This window comes from Misgurnus anguillicaudatus, chromosome 20 (genome assembly GCF_027580225.2).
Source record: "Misgurnus anguillicaudatus chromosome 20, ASM2758022v2, whole genome shotgun sequence".
NCBI classification, from domain to species: Eukaryota; Metazoa; Chordata; class Actinopteri; order Cypriniformes; family Cobitidae; genus Misgurnus; species Misgurnus anguillicaudatus.
In genome coordinates, this window is record NC_073356.2 from 13,991,331 (window position 1) to 14,006,918 (window position 15,588).

Consider the following 15,588-nt stretch of genomic DNA (forward strand, 5'->3'; position numbering starts at 1 on the left):
CACTTACTGCATCTCTAAGGCACGATTATCCAGTTTGATGTCAATACACCGAAGCGTTGCCAAGACACAGCTTTGATTCTTGTTTAGTGTCTTTGCTAGCATTTTTAATGTTGAAAATTTAAAACCTAGTTGCTAGCATTTATAAAGCTCGATATGATCACGATCTGTTCGAGATTGAATGTGTTAAACTTTTAGCAAAGAAATGCTAATGCTCAAAATGGCATGAAGTTGTAATATATATCTAAGAAGACATGTAATCATTTTTTTTGCAAGCCTCCAGGAATATATGCAGAACAGTTGAACCATATTTTCTTAAGTGACAATGATTTTTAGGCCTGAGGAAACTGATCAAGTACCTTCACCAGGACCATGGGAACCATTATACCTGTTAAACATTTATAAGGTTCCCCTTGAATCAACCACAAATACCCTTGGGTTCACAGAGTATTTTATTATAAGTCACATTCTCGGCAGTCTTAGTTATAAACAACAGTGCTTTCTTGTCCAAATATCTCTTAAAGAGGATGAAGAGCATCTCTCTAATGGCGTGTGTTACTTTGGCGTATCGTCCTCTTGAATGTCAAATTGCCGGTTGGGTTTTTTAGACTCGAGCATTAGCTCGTAAAGCTGCCCGATCTGCTCGTCCTGAAAGTCTTGGAGTTTCTCTTTTGATAAATCCAGCCCAAACGTTAACTTTTTGTTTCCCATCGCTTCCAGCACCTGCGTCTGCAAGGTGTCTTTGTAGACCTGCACAGAAAATAAAGAAAAAAGAATATTACACTCATTACATTTAACAATTTTTTACAATGTAACTTGTCCTACTCACATAAAGCAAAAGCATCTTAATTGTTCATAATTCTGCATTAAAGGGACATTCCACTTTTTTTGAAAATATGCAAATTTTTCAGCTCCACTAGAGTTAAACATTTAATTTTTACCGTATTGGAATCCATTCAGCTGATCTCCGGGTCTGGCGGTACCACTTTTAGCATAGCTTAGCATAATCCATTGAATCTGATTAGACCATTAGCATCGTTCTAAAAATAACCGAAGAGTTTTGATATTTTTCTTATCTAAAACTTGACTCTTCTGTAGTGCAGTGATGCCGGTAACGCGTTACTTAGTAACGCGTTACTCTAATTTTACCACTTTTTTTAGTAACGAGTAATCTAACGCGTTAATATTTCCAAACCAGTAATCAGATTAAAGTTACTTATCCAAGTCACTGTGCGTTACTATTTTTGAAATTTTCCTTAGTAAAATATATATTTTCTTGTATATTTCTTCTTGCGTCTCGGGAAGTGAAGTCAGGTGTGCGACAAGTCACGTTTTCAGCACGAGGACAATTCAGGTCACGTGTAAGCGACACAAACGTAAACAACGTACAATGGAGAGAGAAGAGAGATGCAGATACAAAAACACTACTTCAAATAAAAAATAAAAAAAAACATTTGGAGTCGCGGCACGGCGCAGACAGTCAAACTAAGAGCAAGTCCCACCCGGTGGTGCGAAGCAGTGAGCAGGAGGTCACCCGCTACCCAAACAACAAAAGCTGGACTTCAGTGCAAAACCAGTAAGTGTCGGAGAGTTGAAGAACGAAAGTAACAAAGCGATTTTCTCCGAGCCCTGATAACATCTAAATCTCACTATGACAGCATATTAGCACATAACCTCTGAAAGAGTTGACAAATATCGCGTTATTTACTCACCGATTTCCACGTGTAGATCCAGAACTGTGTTTTCAACCATGATAAGTACATTCCAAAAGCGGTCTTTTTTTCTTACAACGCGTTGTGTTTCTCGTTTCATGTGTTACAATACTGATAAATCTACAAGGTATATAACATCCTGAAGACTTCTCAGTTTTTCAAAATAAAAGTAAGTCGAGTTTATAGAGTAAGTAGATCCTGTCGGGTCAAAAGTAACACTTGTTAGTTTTGTCCCGCTGCTAATACTGTGTATAATATGGTAAAAAATGATATTATTCTAATTTGATTTAATTTTATTTTCATAGTGTTCAAACTATTGAATTTTTTTTTAGTCTCAGCAATTTAAGTTTGTACTGTTGGTTGCTTTTGAAACATTTGATAAAACTGAAATTTAAAATAAAAATGTAATTTAATTATTTTTTACAAAGATAAATGACAAAATAAGTTTGCAGTTACATATTAAAGAGGTCATAGTAATATATATTTAATAAAAACAAGTGTAACACAAAAATCTATCATGTTTTGTTGTGTTACTTTTACCCACCTGTGTGTTACTTTCGTCCCTGCTGTCAAGGTCAAAAGTAACAATTCACTACTCTTGTTTAAAGTGAAATTATACAGAAGTCGTTTTACATTTGTTCAAAATTCCAGCTGGTTTTGATAGACCACACTTGTGAGTTGTTGACCACAACAAAAATATATCTCTGTCTAAAACATTAACTTTTAAAATTAAGTTTTTCTGAAAATGGCCCCTGCTCACCCCTATTTATGTTAAGTGAAGTCAAGAAAGACTCATATATATATATATATATTTTAGTTTTTTAAAACACAACAGTTAAACTTAAAATGTCAGGAGATACATTGTTGACGTTACTGTTAAAAATGCACTTCCAATAACGTGAGTGTTGGCAGAACCGGTTGTCATTTTTAATGTTGAGGCAGTGGGGGTGTTGGCAGCTACTGGAATGTAACTAACAAAGTAACTTGTAATCTAACTTAGTTACTTTTAAAATTAAGTAATCTGTAAAGTAACTTAGTTACTTTTTAAAGGAGTAATCAGTAATCAGTAATCAGAGTACTTTTTCAAAGCAACTGTGGCATCACTGCTGTAGTGACATCGTGTACTAAGACTAACAGAAAATTAAAAGTTGTGATTTTCTAGGCAGATATGGCTAGGAACTATACTCTAAATCTTTGCTGCTGTAACATGGCTGCAGGAAGCGCAATGATATTACGCAGCAGTTAAAAATAAGCCACATCTGCCTAGAAAATCACAACTTTTAATTTTCCGTTTGTCTTAGTACATGATGTAACTACAGAAGAGTCAAGTTTAAAATAGGAAAAATATTGAAACTCTTTGGGGTTTTTTTAGACGCAATGCTAATGGTCTAATCTGATTCAATGGATTATGCTAAGCTATGCTAAAAGTGCTAGCGCCAGACCCGGAGATCGGCTGAATGGATTTCAGAAAGGTAAGAATCAAATGTTTAACTCTAGCGGAGCTGGAAAATGAGCATTAAAACATTTAAACATTAAATATCTTCTGACTGGCTGTTGCTATGAAGTTTAATCAACTTGACTTGAATTAATCTCAACTTTCTTGACTACTGAAGTATTGCTATGAATTTCTTTAAATGAAGCTATTTCAACTTTATTTTTATAATTTATAGCAACCCCTCAATAGTCAAGAAAGTTAAAATTAAGTCACATTTAACTTAATGTAAAGTCAAGTTGATTAAACTTAAACATTTAAGTACAACATGATTTTTTTTACAATTGTTTATCGGTTGAAACTTGTCAGACTTCTCCTGGTTAGGACACAGTGTTATTTTAACCATTACAACAAGCCCTAATGTATGTGTTACCACTTACTGATTGTATTGGTCTTCGTATTGATTTTACAAACAGGCACAAGTCAAAACTTCATTTGATAGAGCGCTATCGATTTACTATAAACTGACTCGGACAGAATTATTTATTTTTTATTCATTTCATCGATTGCAATTCACATGGTGAATTGCAAGTCACAAGGTTTTCATTGAAGCTGTTAAGGTCTAATGGAGGTCAAGTCTGCTGGATTATCCCTCTCTTCCAAAGAGCTGAAATATTTCCCTCTATTTTGCAATTACTGTCTGTATCAAAGTCTCTACAAGTTCAATGTCCTACAAAACCGATGTTTGTTTCAGTCCGAGTTTGAAATTTAGTCTCCCATCTGTTCTTTTTTAAAGATTTATTATTATGTTATGACACAATATGTTTTGTCTCATCAGAGTGAAGGGCAGGGAGTTGTATTCAGATTCACTTCCATTTTTTTTAAAGACATATAGAAATGAATAATGAGTGGCATTTGTTTCAATGATGGTTTACAGCAAAAAAGCTTCTTATAATTTGATTATTTTTTAAGTTATAGCTATTCTCATCCTTAAAACAAGATATATGGGGTAATATCCTTTTCTCCTTTTAATTAAGTTTGTTTTTCATAACCATTTGGGGTGTAATGGGTTTTTATTGCTGCAAGCATAAACCACACCAAATCAAGTTAGAGTAAAGAATTCTTACTGTATATATTTTTGTATATATTTACTAAAAAAATAAACAAAAATACTACACTGTAAAAAATTATTTGCTGCCCTTAAATTTTTTGGTTGAATCAACCCAGATTTACAAAACATTTCAACTTACTATTATTTATCTTGACTAGAGATGAGCTGTTATAACTTAAAAGGTGCAGTTTCCCAGACAGGGTTTCGATTGATCCAGGCCTTTGTAAAAACGACTTAAATGTCCTAAAATAACTAACAAACCTTACAAAAACCATGCTGGTGTGCATCTTGAGACAAATCAATGTCACTAATATACAGTGTGGAAAATAAGTATTTGAACACCCTGCTATTTTGCAAGTTCTCCCACTTAAAAATCATGGAGGGTTCTGAAATTGTCATTGTAGGTGCATGTTCATTGTGAGAGACATAATCTAAAAAAAAAAATCCAGAAATCACAATATATGATTTTTTTAGACTCTTTATTTGTGTGATGCGGCTGCAAATAAGTATTTGAACACTTGAGAAAGTCAATGTTATTATTTGGTACAGTAGCCTTTGTTTGCAATTACAGAGGTCAAACGTTTCCTGGAGTTTTTCACCAGGTTTGCACATACTGCAGGAGGAATTTTGGCCCACTCCTCCACACAGATCTTCTCTAGATCAGTCAGGTTTCTGGCCTGTTGCTGAGAAACACGGAGTTTGAGCTCCCTCTTAAGATTCTCTATTGGGTTTAGGTCTGGAGACTGGCTAGGCCACACTAGAACCTTGATATGCTTCTTACAGAGCCATTCCTTGGTTATCCTGGCTGTGTGCTTCGGGTCATTGTCATGTTGGAAGACCCAGCCTTGACCCATCTTCAATGCTCTAACTGAGGGAAGGAGGTAGTTCCCCAAAATCACGCAATACATGGCCCCGTTCATCCTCTCCTTAATACAGTGCAGTCGCTTGTCCCATGCTTCACAGTAGTGATGGTATTCTTGGGATGGTATTCATCATTCTTCTTCCTCCAAACACGTTTAGTGGAATTTTGACCAAAAAGTTATATTTTGGTCTCTTCTGACTACATGACTTTCTCCCATGACTCTAATGGATCATCCAAATAGTCATTGGCAAACTTAAAGGGATACTTCACCGATTTAGCATTCAGCTTTGTATCGGTAGAAACCCGGCAGTATTACTGAATGACCATGTTTCCCTCCATCATTTCCCCCTGAGAGGAGAGATATCTGCATTTTGGTTCTGCAAAAAAGTCCTCTGATGATGCAAAAATCGTCATATTACATCATCGGAGGACTTTTTTGCAGAACCAAAATGCAGATATCTCTCCTCTCAGGGGGAAATGATGGAGGGAAACATGGTCATTCAGTAATACTGCCGGGTTTCTACAGAAACAAAGCTGAATGCTAAATCGGTGAAGTATCCCTTTAAGACGGGCCTGGGCATGTGCTGGTTTAAGCAGGGGAACCTTCTGTGCCATGCATGATTTCAAACCATGACGTCTTAGTGTATTACCAACAGTAACCTTGGAAACGGTGGTGCCAGCTCTTTTCAGCTCATTAACCAGCTCCTCCCGTGTAGTGGGCTGATTACTCGCCTTTCTTAGGATCATTGAGACCCCACGAGGTGAGATCTTGCATGGAGCCTCAGTCCGAGGGAGACTGACAGTCATGTTTAGCTTTTTCCATTTTCTAATGATTGCTCCAACAGTGGACCTTTTTTCACCAAGCTGCTTGGCAATTTCCCCGTAGCCCTTTCCAGCCTTGTGGAGGTGTACAATTTTGTGTCTAGTGTCTTTGGACAGCTCTTTGATCTTGGCCATGTTAGTAGTAGGATTCTTACTGATTGTATGGGGTGGACAGGTGTCTTTATGCAGCTAATGAGCTCAAACAGTTGCATCTAATTTAGGATAATAAATGGAGTGGAGGTGGAAATTTTAAAGGCAGACTAACAGGTCTTGGAGGGTCAGAATTCTAGCTGATAGACAGGTGTTCAAATACTTATTTGCAGCTGTATCATACAAATAAATAGTTTAAAAAATCATATATTGTGATTTCTGGATTTTTTTTAGATTATGTCTCACACATGCACCTACGATGACAATTTCAGACCCCTCCATGATTTCTAAGTGGGAGAACTTGCAAAATAGCGAGGTGTTGTCCTCAATGTATTTGGAAAAAGTCATTGAGTTGAAGCAACTCATCTCATAAATATTAGTAAGTTGAAATGACTTGTAAATCTGAGTTGATTTAACAAAAATATTTAAAGCAGCAAAGAACTTTACAGTGTACAGTAAAAAATTATATTATAGTTTTGATTTGTGAACTTCTATTTAATGAATCGGACAAATAAACTGCCTCGTTTAATGATTCAGTTAGTGTCTGAATCACTCAATTACACAAGTGTTGTTTATGAACTATAAAATCATGAGAATTTCAGTATTAAATATTAAAAAGATACACAAGTCAACTGGGCGCTTTAAAAGTACAGAAATAATTGTTAAGGAATTCATTTGGAGCCAAACTTGTAAATAAGAAGGTGAATCAAAAACTTAAAAACTGTCAAATATTTTATGCAGCACATAAAGTCCCAAAGTGTGTCAGAGTGCATATTCGCATCCCACCATGATGTCAAGTGTTAGGTGATTATATCATATGCGCCTGCTTGTTTGGACATTTTCATCGAAACTGTCACGTCTGTCACGACTGTTTACGATCAGACTTATAAGAAATTGCGTACAGACTCATTCAGTAAAACACACTGAAAACAAAACCATTAAGGGGCTCCATTCACCCATCTAACGTACTGGAATGTGGACGCAATTCAATTTTGGAAGCAAAAAGCCATTTGTCTGAGAAGCTTCTTCCGCTACATAATGTAATTAGATTGAACATTTGCCAAGGAGTAATATTTTAAGAATGGAGAGGGGGGAGTGGATGTTGAATGGCAAGCTTTTTGGTGAAGCTCACCTCCTGAATATAAACACTTCATTTCCCATCGAAATGACGTAATTGGGCAATCCTTTTTCAAGCTTGTCTGACTTTCCCAAGGGCGAAGAAGTTTTAAAAAAAATACTCTGACAAACAGATTTGCTGTGTCAACTACTCTGTACCTATTAAACTAAAGAGCTTGCTGTACAAAGTAGGAAGTCTCTGAATAGATAAATTCATTTAATTATAGTAGTCTAATGATTCAAGAAATTACTCTTGCTTTTGGGTGGCCTAACAGCACTGTATTACTGCCTTCATTTATCCATGTTGTAGCTGAATAAAAAAGTCATTTTCTTTGGCTATTGTTATGTTGCATATACATTGCTTATAAAATGACAAAGACAAAAGTTTTAAAACGAATGCAGATATATAGGAAAACGTAGTTTTTAAATATTTGAGCTTATAAAAAGCTAATTGATCATTTACTTAATTAAGCAATAAGGTACGAGAGGCTGTGCTGTATCGTGAATAAGTAACGGCTGAAGGGCGTTGTTAGGCACGACGCGAAGCGGAGTGCCTGCAACCCCTTCAGCCGTTACTTATTCACGATACATCACTTGCCTCGAGTACCTTATTGCTTTTATAAAACGGTTACCACACAACATTAAAGTAAAAAAAATATTAGTGCAACTTTCATGAAGTTAAATCAATAAAAGCATTCCTTCCGCTAGAAAAAATAGTCCCTGAATGCAAACAACAACATGGAAGCTCAAATAAAAACAACAAACTGTTCTCAGACTTTGTCTCATTATATGTTTATGTGTTGCTAAGGGTGTTGCTAAGGGCGCAGTGATATTACATAGAACCGTTGGGTGAAGCGGTCATAGCAGTGTTTTATTGTGAATAAAGCACACCTATTGACCAATCAGAATCAAGGATTGGAACTAACCGCTTTATAAATGATGTTTGAGTATGTTATTATAAACCTTATTCACATAGACTTTTGATCCCAGGCATAAATTTCCGTAAAATTGTTAGACAGGCTTCTTAGTGAACACAAAGACGTCCCGTAAAGGTTCTGGGATCACTCCCGTAAAAAGGACCTAGTAACATTGCCGTAACATTTACAGAAAGCATTGTGTGTGAACAAGACACAAAATCAATGCCGTAAGGGCCGTGCCGTAAAGTGAGGACGCTGCAAATGTCGGCAAAGTGGACTGAAGAAGAGATCAGGATGTGTGTGACCATCCACGCTGAAGCTGAGATCATTAAGCAACATGACAGAACAGCGCATCACGCGATCCTTATGATCTTGTCATAAACAAAAATGCACCCGCGTGGTCTCTCTAGAGAGAATCAATCAGAAACGTTGGGGCAGGCTTTACACGATGACGACAGCGCAGCGACAGTGAAGCAGATTTTACACATTACAAAAATGGATGCCGCCACGGAACATCACTCGTTCGAATCAGATATCACGTCTGTGTTAAGCGATTTAAACTGTTCCTTTTCGTTAAAACCCGAGCAAAGAACAACACTCGAAGCCTTCATATCTAAAAAAAAAAAGTTATCGCTGTCTTACTCTGCATACGTCATCTCCTTCATCGCTCTGATTTGTTTCAAGCCAATCCAATTTGACCGTTTGACCGATGGTTGACCGTATCAACGTTAACCGGTCAAAGTTTTCGGTTAAAAAAGTAATCTCTAAATTAGGCTATTATAGTCAGTGAACTAAACGCTACTACAGTTAGTCATCTCTTTCCAAGATCTTTTTGTGTGAAGTGAACAAATCCCTCACACTCAGTTTTTCATAACTGGCCTGTTTGTACTTAATAAACCAATAAAAACATTTGGCGCGAGGTCACTGTGTTTGGTTTCGCACGCTCACAAGGTTTGCGAAAAGTAAATGCTACAGACTATTTTTTGATAAATTCCTTTATTCAAATAGTAAATAAATACAGCAATAAAATAATTAAAATTAAAGTCTCTCCTGATTGTATTCCAAATGATTAACATTTACGTATTTTAGGCTTATAGTAAAGTGCAGAGTAAGTTTTGTTTTTGTAAATCCTCAGACATGATTTTACCACTTATTTAAGTTTTGCTTTGTAGAAAGCATTTCTTTAAAGTGAATTTCGTTTTGTATAAATCGTATCTTAATTTTAATAAATGTTTCATCAACCAATTGCATGTATTTAATAAATAAAAAGCAAATATAGCAGAGACTATAATAACCGGTCCGTGCATTAAGGCGCCGTTACAAAAAAAATTCACCCCCCCACAGTTGTCATAAAGGGCAAAATTAGACCGAAAACAATTTTTTGTACCAGGCTGTAAACATTATTTTCTACTGTTAAGTTGGGCATTTTAACATGGTGGTCAATGGAAATGTACTCCCTTTTGGAGCCAGCCTCTAGCGGCCAGTCCATGAATTGCAGTTTAAATCACTTCCGTATTGGCTTCATCAGAGAGATCGGAAGGTTGCCCCTCGGAATGAACCAAAATTCAAACGATACTGGACAAATCCCGGACGCATTTTCCATGTATTTTCCGTAATCTCTGTGTGAAAAGGGCTTATTTTAATCATTAAGATCTTGTCACCATTTCAAAATGAGCTTATAATTATTGCTGTAATTATTTAAAAACAAGCATATCTAGCACCTCATACTTGTCTTGTTTCATGAATTGCACTCAAACAAGCCCCTATTTCATATGCAATTCAATAACCCATCATTCCCCACTAAGCCATGTGCCAGCGACAATTTAGGAATGAGATGTGGGTGTGTCAAGCAATTTGACAAAGTTGAGAAAATGCAATTTTTATGCAAACAAGCAGTGACGGCTTCCAATAATAGTCAGGACAGTGATGCTTGTGATCCATTTATTGTAAAACACTAGTTGGCTTCAGCTAAGGGGAAAACCGTGTTAAACATTATCAGCCTTCTGAGTAGGTTTGATTGATTCATGCGCTGATTCATCTAGTTCATGATATGATGCTGATGAACCATGCTCCTGTACAGCTCTATGGTAGAGCATTGCGTTAAAAAGTCATGAGTTTGAACCCAGGGAACACATATACTGATAAAAATGTATACCTTGTAATGCATTTAAATAAAAGCATCTGCCAAATGCATAAATGTAATGTAAATGATGCATCATACACAACTGCAATTTATCTTAAAATCGCTTTCCCCTTTAGAAAAAAAAATCCACTGCATCTCATAAAAAATGGCCAACTTATGAATAACAACCAATGTCAAACAGTACAGCTACATATAATACAACTGCTGTCAGTGTAAACAGTTTATGCAAAGAAAAGCACACCTCTTCTCAATAAGCCGCACAATTTGGAATCATTCATGTCGGCACTAAAGTTTGGCCAAAATAAATACCCATCCTTGCTAAGCAAAACGGTAATAATCCAACGCTAAGAACATATATATATATATATATATATATATATATATATATATATATATATAGTTTGCCTTAAACACATTTTCTCATTTTTCCCCTTAGTCCTTAAGGAAAGCTTGTCTGTTGCAATGCAGGCGATTTATTAGGCGATGAGAAGTCCCCTGGGTCATCTACTGTAACGGGATTACAGTGAACACTCAGTGCTTCTAATCACATTTGGAGACTCGCTCCACGTCTGTTCCTGACTGCATTCCCCCCACATTCACCCCACCACCCACTTTTCTCTTTTCCCAGTTGTGCTTTGAAACCCAAGAGCCGCTCGTGATTCATTCACCTCGTGATGAACGTAAGGGGAGGGGTTTTTAAGTACAGACTGGCTCATTCCCAGAACTAGCCTGTAAAATAACACACTGGACTTCACAGCGTATAACTGCATTGTGCGTCGTGACTGAGCAAGTACTACAGTTTTGCTCCTAAAACTAAGAAGTTTTAGCCATGACAGTAATAATCCAGATGACAAGGGAAGTATAGTTTGATGTCAAACTTGATCTCACAGGAATTGGTACTGTAGTTTTTAAGGTGGATACATTGTCAGAAAAAAATAATCCCTGGCTGTCACTGTGGCACCCTTTTCGAAAAGTACAACTTTGTACCCAAGGAGTTCATATTAGGACCTCAAAAATGTATGTTGGTACCAAATATATACATATCTGTACCTAAACTAGGACCATTTTAAAGGGTACTGCACCAGTGACAGTTATGGACCATTTTTTGGATAGTTTTCTACACAATGAATAGTACAAAAACAATTAAATAATATGATGATTATTATTATCATCTATGATTATTAGACAAAAAGTTAACTCTTTCCCCACCAACGTTTTTAACACTTTCTTCACTGTTGACGAATTAACTTAAGAGAAAACCCTTCCCTGCCAATGATGAGTTTTTCCAGCAATCCGTATTTCTGCTATTATCCACGAGGTGGCACTCTTACCCAACTTATAAACCCGGAAATATTCCCTTAGGGCAAACAGTTCCAATTCTGTGTATGTTTTGAGGATCACTCTGAATCTGATCTCTATCAAAAGTCCTTCACAAAATGGAATTATCTCAGCTTTTTGTTCAAATATTTTTGAAAAAACCTACCCATATTTGAGAGGTGATAAAAAAGAGCAAATGGTAGGTAAGATTTTTTGTTTTTGTTTGTATGTTTATATATTTAAAGGAAAACATTTTCTGAAATGCATTATACTTTTGTGAAAATCATAAAATTAAGCATTAAGCCCCAAGCAGTGGGTTACCAGTGCATTTTATAACAGCTTAGGGGCGTTGTAGGCACGACGCAAAGCAGAGTAAAACCCCCTGAACTGTTATAAAATGTACTGTAACACCACTGCTTCGCAGGGCTTATTGCTTTTATAAAACGGTTACTTCATATACATAGCAGGATTTCATAAAATAAAACACAAATAAGTTGTAATTATGCACAAATATTACTCTTCCGCCAAACAAAGTAGTTCCTCAGAATCAAGTGTGGCTGCAACAGAGCGCAGTTTCCAACCAACACAGACGTAGCAAAAGACACAATGAAAAACTGTGATGTTTATTTTCATAAATCAACATTAATCTAATTTATTTCAATTACATTTATATCTTGCAACTGTTGAAGTGATAATCAAATATGCGTGGAAGCATGCTTAACTTTAACTCTTTTCCCATCAGCATTTTTTTTTTTTTTAAGTTGCCACCCAGTTTTAGTTTAATGCCTTACAGAAAAATTATTTTCTTTAAATAAACATAAAATATATCAAATGAAAGAACAGACCCTCCAATTTCAAACAAAAAAACCCAGTTTCATCCTACCTTCATTTGTTCTCTTATCACCTCTCAAATTTTCAGCTAAAAGCGAAGATAATTCAATTTTTTTGAAGAACTTTTGTTAAGAGATCAGATTCAAAGCACACAATGTTTTTAGTGTTGAGTGAATGCATCAGTGTTTAAGTTGGGTAAGATCGCCACCTAGTGTTTATTTTCATAAATCAGAACGCAGCAACAGTGGCGTAGTGATACTTATGTACTGCGGGCCGTTTCATAAAATATAAACATACCATATATCAAATGAAAGAAAAGACCCTCTACTTTCAAACAACAAAAACATTTCATCATATATTCATTTCTGTTCTATTTATCACCTCTCAAATATGGGTAGGTTTTCTTAAAAAAAACAAATTTTGAGCAAAAAGCTGAGATAATTGTGTTTTTGTGAAGGACTTTTGATAGAGATCAGATTCAGAGCGATGATCAAAACATACACAGAGTTTTTACTGTTTTTGGATCAGTGTATTCTTTAGTGTTTTATAAGTTGAGTAAGAGCGCCACCTAGTGGATAATAGCAAAAATATGGATTGCCGTAAAAACTTGTCGTTGGCAGGGAAGCGTTTTCTCTTAATTGACAAGATAACTCAATGGCAGGGAAAGAGTTAAAGATACCCTAACCCTGCCCCTAAACAAAATGTCACTGTGGCAAAAAGCAGATTGTACAAAAACATTTGATCATAAAAATGTATACAAACAAGCCACCTCGTAAGAAAATACATACAAATTGCCATGAGATCAGGTTGGGATATCACACTCATTGATTAGGTTGACATCTTGCTACTTTGGCTAAGTTTATTCTTGACCAAATTGGGCAGCGGTGCATGCATCCTTTACAGAAGCAAAGAATTCCCAGAATGCATTGCAACAAGCTCTATGAAAATTATCCGAAATGGATCAGAATTTCAGATAAAATGTCTAATATAAATTTATAACGTCCTTCATCAAGTTTCACCTTTGTTATAGTATAATGTGTCATTGTGAAATGCGACTTGTAGTGGTAAAAGTCCAACATATTGTGCCTTTAATTGTGATGTAACAAACAGTTTTGTGTTAAGCATGGAGCAGTATTTCAAAATTCAACCAACTGCACATTTTGTACGTTTCCCTTATTCAGATTCAAACCATCAGCTTGTTAGCAGAGAGATCCCTAAACTGAAGTAATTATGACGTAAAAGATCAGCTTTCATAATGTGCAGTACTGTGAGTCCCAGTGAGAACCACAGGTGTAGCGCATTGTAAAACTCCATTTCCATTATAATGTCTACATAGATTTCATCTTTTCATGTACGCAGCCAAACACAAAAGTAGCAGTCTCTTTCTGTACAAGAACAGAGCGACTCTTGCTACCTGTAAGTGGGTGGTTTTTACCACTTTAGACAATATCTGTTACCGTCAATGTCAATCCAAGAACATCCAGTACTATGAAGTCACACTGCATGACTGAAGATTTCAGTGGGGGTCTGCTTCAACGCAGCAGTGCTGATACAGAATAATACTGATGGTGTAATATATCGTCCTTTAGCTAAAAAAAAAACAGCTTCAGGATCACTGCTCCTTGCTGTTGCATGTTTGAGTAAAGTTCATGCATTGAATTGAAGTAAAGCTTGATGTCCGAAACATAACTGTATTCATAATAGAAATGAAAGTAACTGTGAAAATGATTTCAAATTCTTAAAAATAAGACAAACAAACATTAAAATAAGCCAAAACGACTTAACATTAATATATTTTTAAGTGTTTGTTTTATTTTATAGCAAGCTACTAAATACTTTATTGGTTTAAAATTGCGGGTGTATGCCTTAAAGTCAAAAAGAGATTCACTGCATTAAGTGGAGTTTACTGCCATCGTGTGGACAATTACAATACAACCGGGTAAAAAGTCTCTCTAAAAAGTTAATTTCTAAGGTCTAGCATTATTATTGCACGATTTTGTTTGATATTTTGTGCACGTCTGTTGAGATGTCTCATATTTATACATTTATCCCCTTTGCTATTTGAAATCGTTTATACAGCATTTCTTACCTCCCATTCTGTCATGAAGCGTTTGGCTTCTTCGTGTGTTGCAGTCTTGTGTCTTCTGAATTCATCTTTTACATACTGATCACCCAGAGCTCGCAGATCTATCGGCATGAAGCGGTGCAGTAAAAGGATCCTTTTATACAGAGACCGAACCTTTGACACGTGAGCTTGATTTGCCATAACCTGACAGGTGACTTGGCAGCAATGTACTTACAAAAAAGTCTTTTAGCACCCGGAAAAGCAGTAAAAGATTTAAAGAAATGTCACAAAACAAACCAAGTCCTAGAATATTACAATCATAGTCGATCTGATTGTATGTTTATTAAAATGTCACATGTGTTCCTTATCTAATGCCCTTGTTTATGTGCAGATTTCTTCACTGCACTGATCCGAGTATGAGTTCAGTTGCTGCTGCCCCCTTCTGGCGAATAAATGTAGTGCAACTAAGAAAACGAAACGATATATATTTAAAGTACTTTATGATTGTGTCTAGTTTTAACATTGCCAAACATTTTACAGAAAACAAAAAATCATGATAACAACAAACAATAAGGTGGTGTTAAAAAGGTGTTAGGTAAAAATAAAACTACAATATGAAAAGGTATCCATGGACGCCTCCATTTCTCTATACAATGCTGAGTTGTTTTTTTAACCAAGTGTAGGGTTAATAGGGCGAATCTAGCCGTTTGGGGAAATTAACCCAGAAAATTAAATTAACTCAATGGGTTGGGTTACTCCCTTTAAAAATAAATTTTTTTTCGAGTACAGGTACTGTTTGTTTATTTTACACTTAAAACCCTGTTTTCAGATTGTTTATGATGAAATAGAACGTTTTTTACTGAAATTTGGACATATGATGCTGGCCCGAGAATTTTCGGTTTCTGTTGTATCACCTCCCACCTCCACAATGGCTGAACAGGTGCACAGGAACAATCCCTCCCAAAATGCACCAAACCTTCGTCCACAAAGACGTGAAACTCAGCGAGTGGCCAGGGGTGTTCACCGACATGCCCACACAAAAATCGCTGCAAAGATGCTTTCCAACAGGTGTTTTAGCATTCATTGTAAACTTGTGGACCTATTTTTCCAAAC

General features: G+C 36.1%; 1 protein-coding gene across 1 annotated transcript; it reads right to left on the reverse strand.

Annotated features, from left to right (window-relative positions):
• Window positions 1–431: 431 nt before the first annotated feature.
• On the reverse strand, window positions 432–14,891 carry sdhaf3 (succinate dehydrogenase complex assembly factor 3). Its single transcript, XM_055220563.2, has 2 exons — window positions 14,500–14,891; window positions 432–747 (listed from the first exon to the last, which is right to left on the reverse strand). Exons 1-2 carry the CDS (start codon window positions 14,674–14,676, stop codon window positions 553–555), a joined length of 372 nt encoding a protein of 123 aa, XP_055076538.1. The 5' UTR covers window positions 14,677–14,891; the 3' UTR covers window positions 432–552.
• Window positions 14,892–15,588: the final 697 nt, after the last annotated feature.

What these genes read in the sequence shown, in the direction of transcription:
- sdhaf3 (XM_055220563.2), bottom strand. Translation starts at nt 14,676, where the DNA reads ATGGCAAATCAAGCTCACGTGTCAAAGGTTCGGTCTCTGTATAAAAGG. An exon ending in GCTTCATGACAGAATGGGAG is followed by an intron (nt 748 to 14,499) that starts GTAAGAAATGCT and finishes TTTTCTGTGCAG; the next exon opens with GTCTACAAAGACACCTTGCA.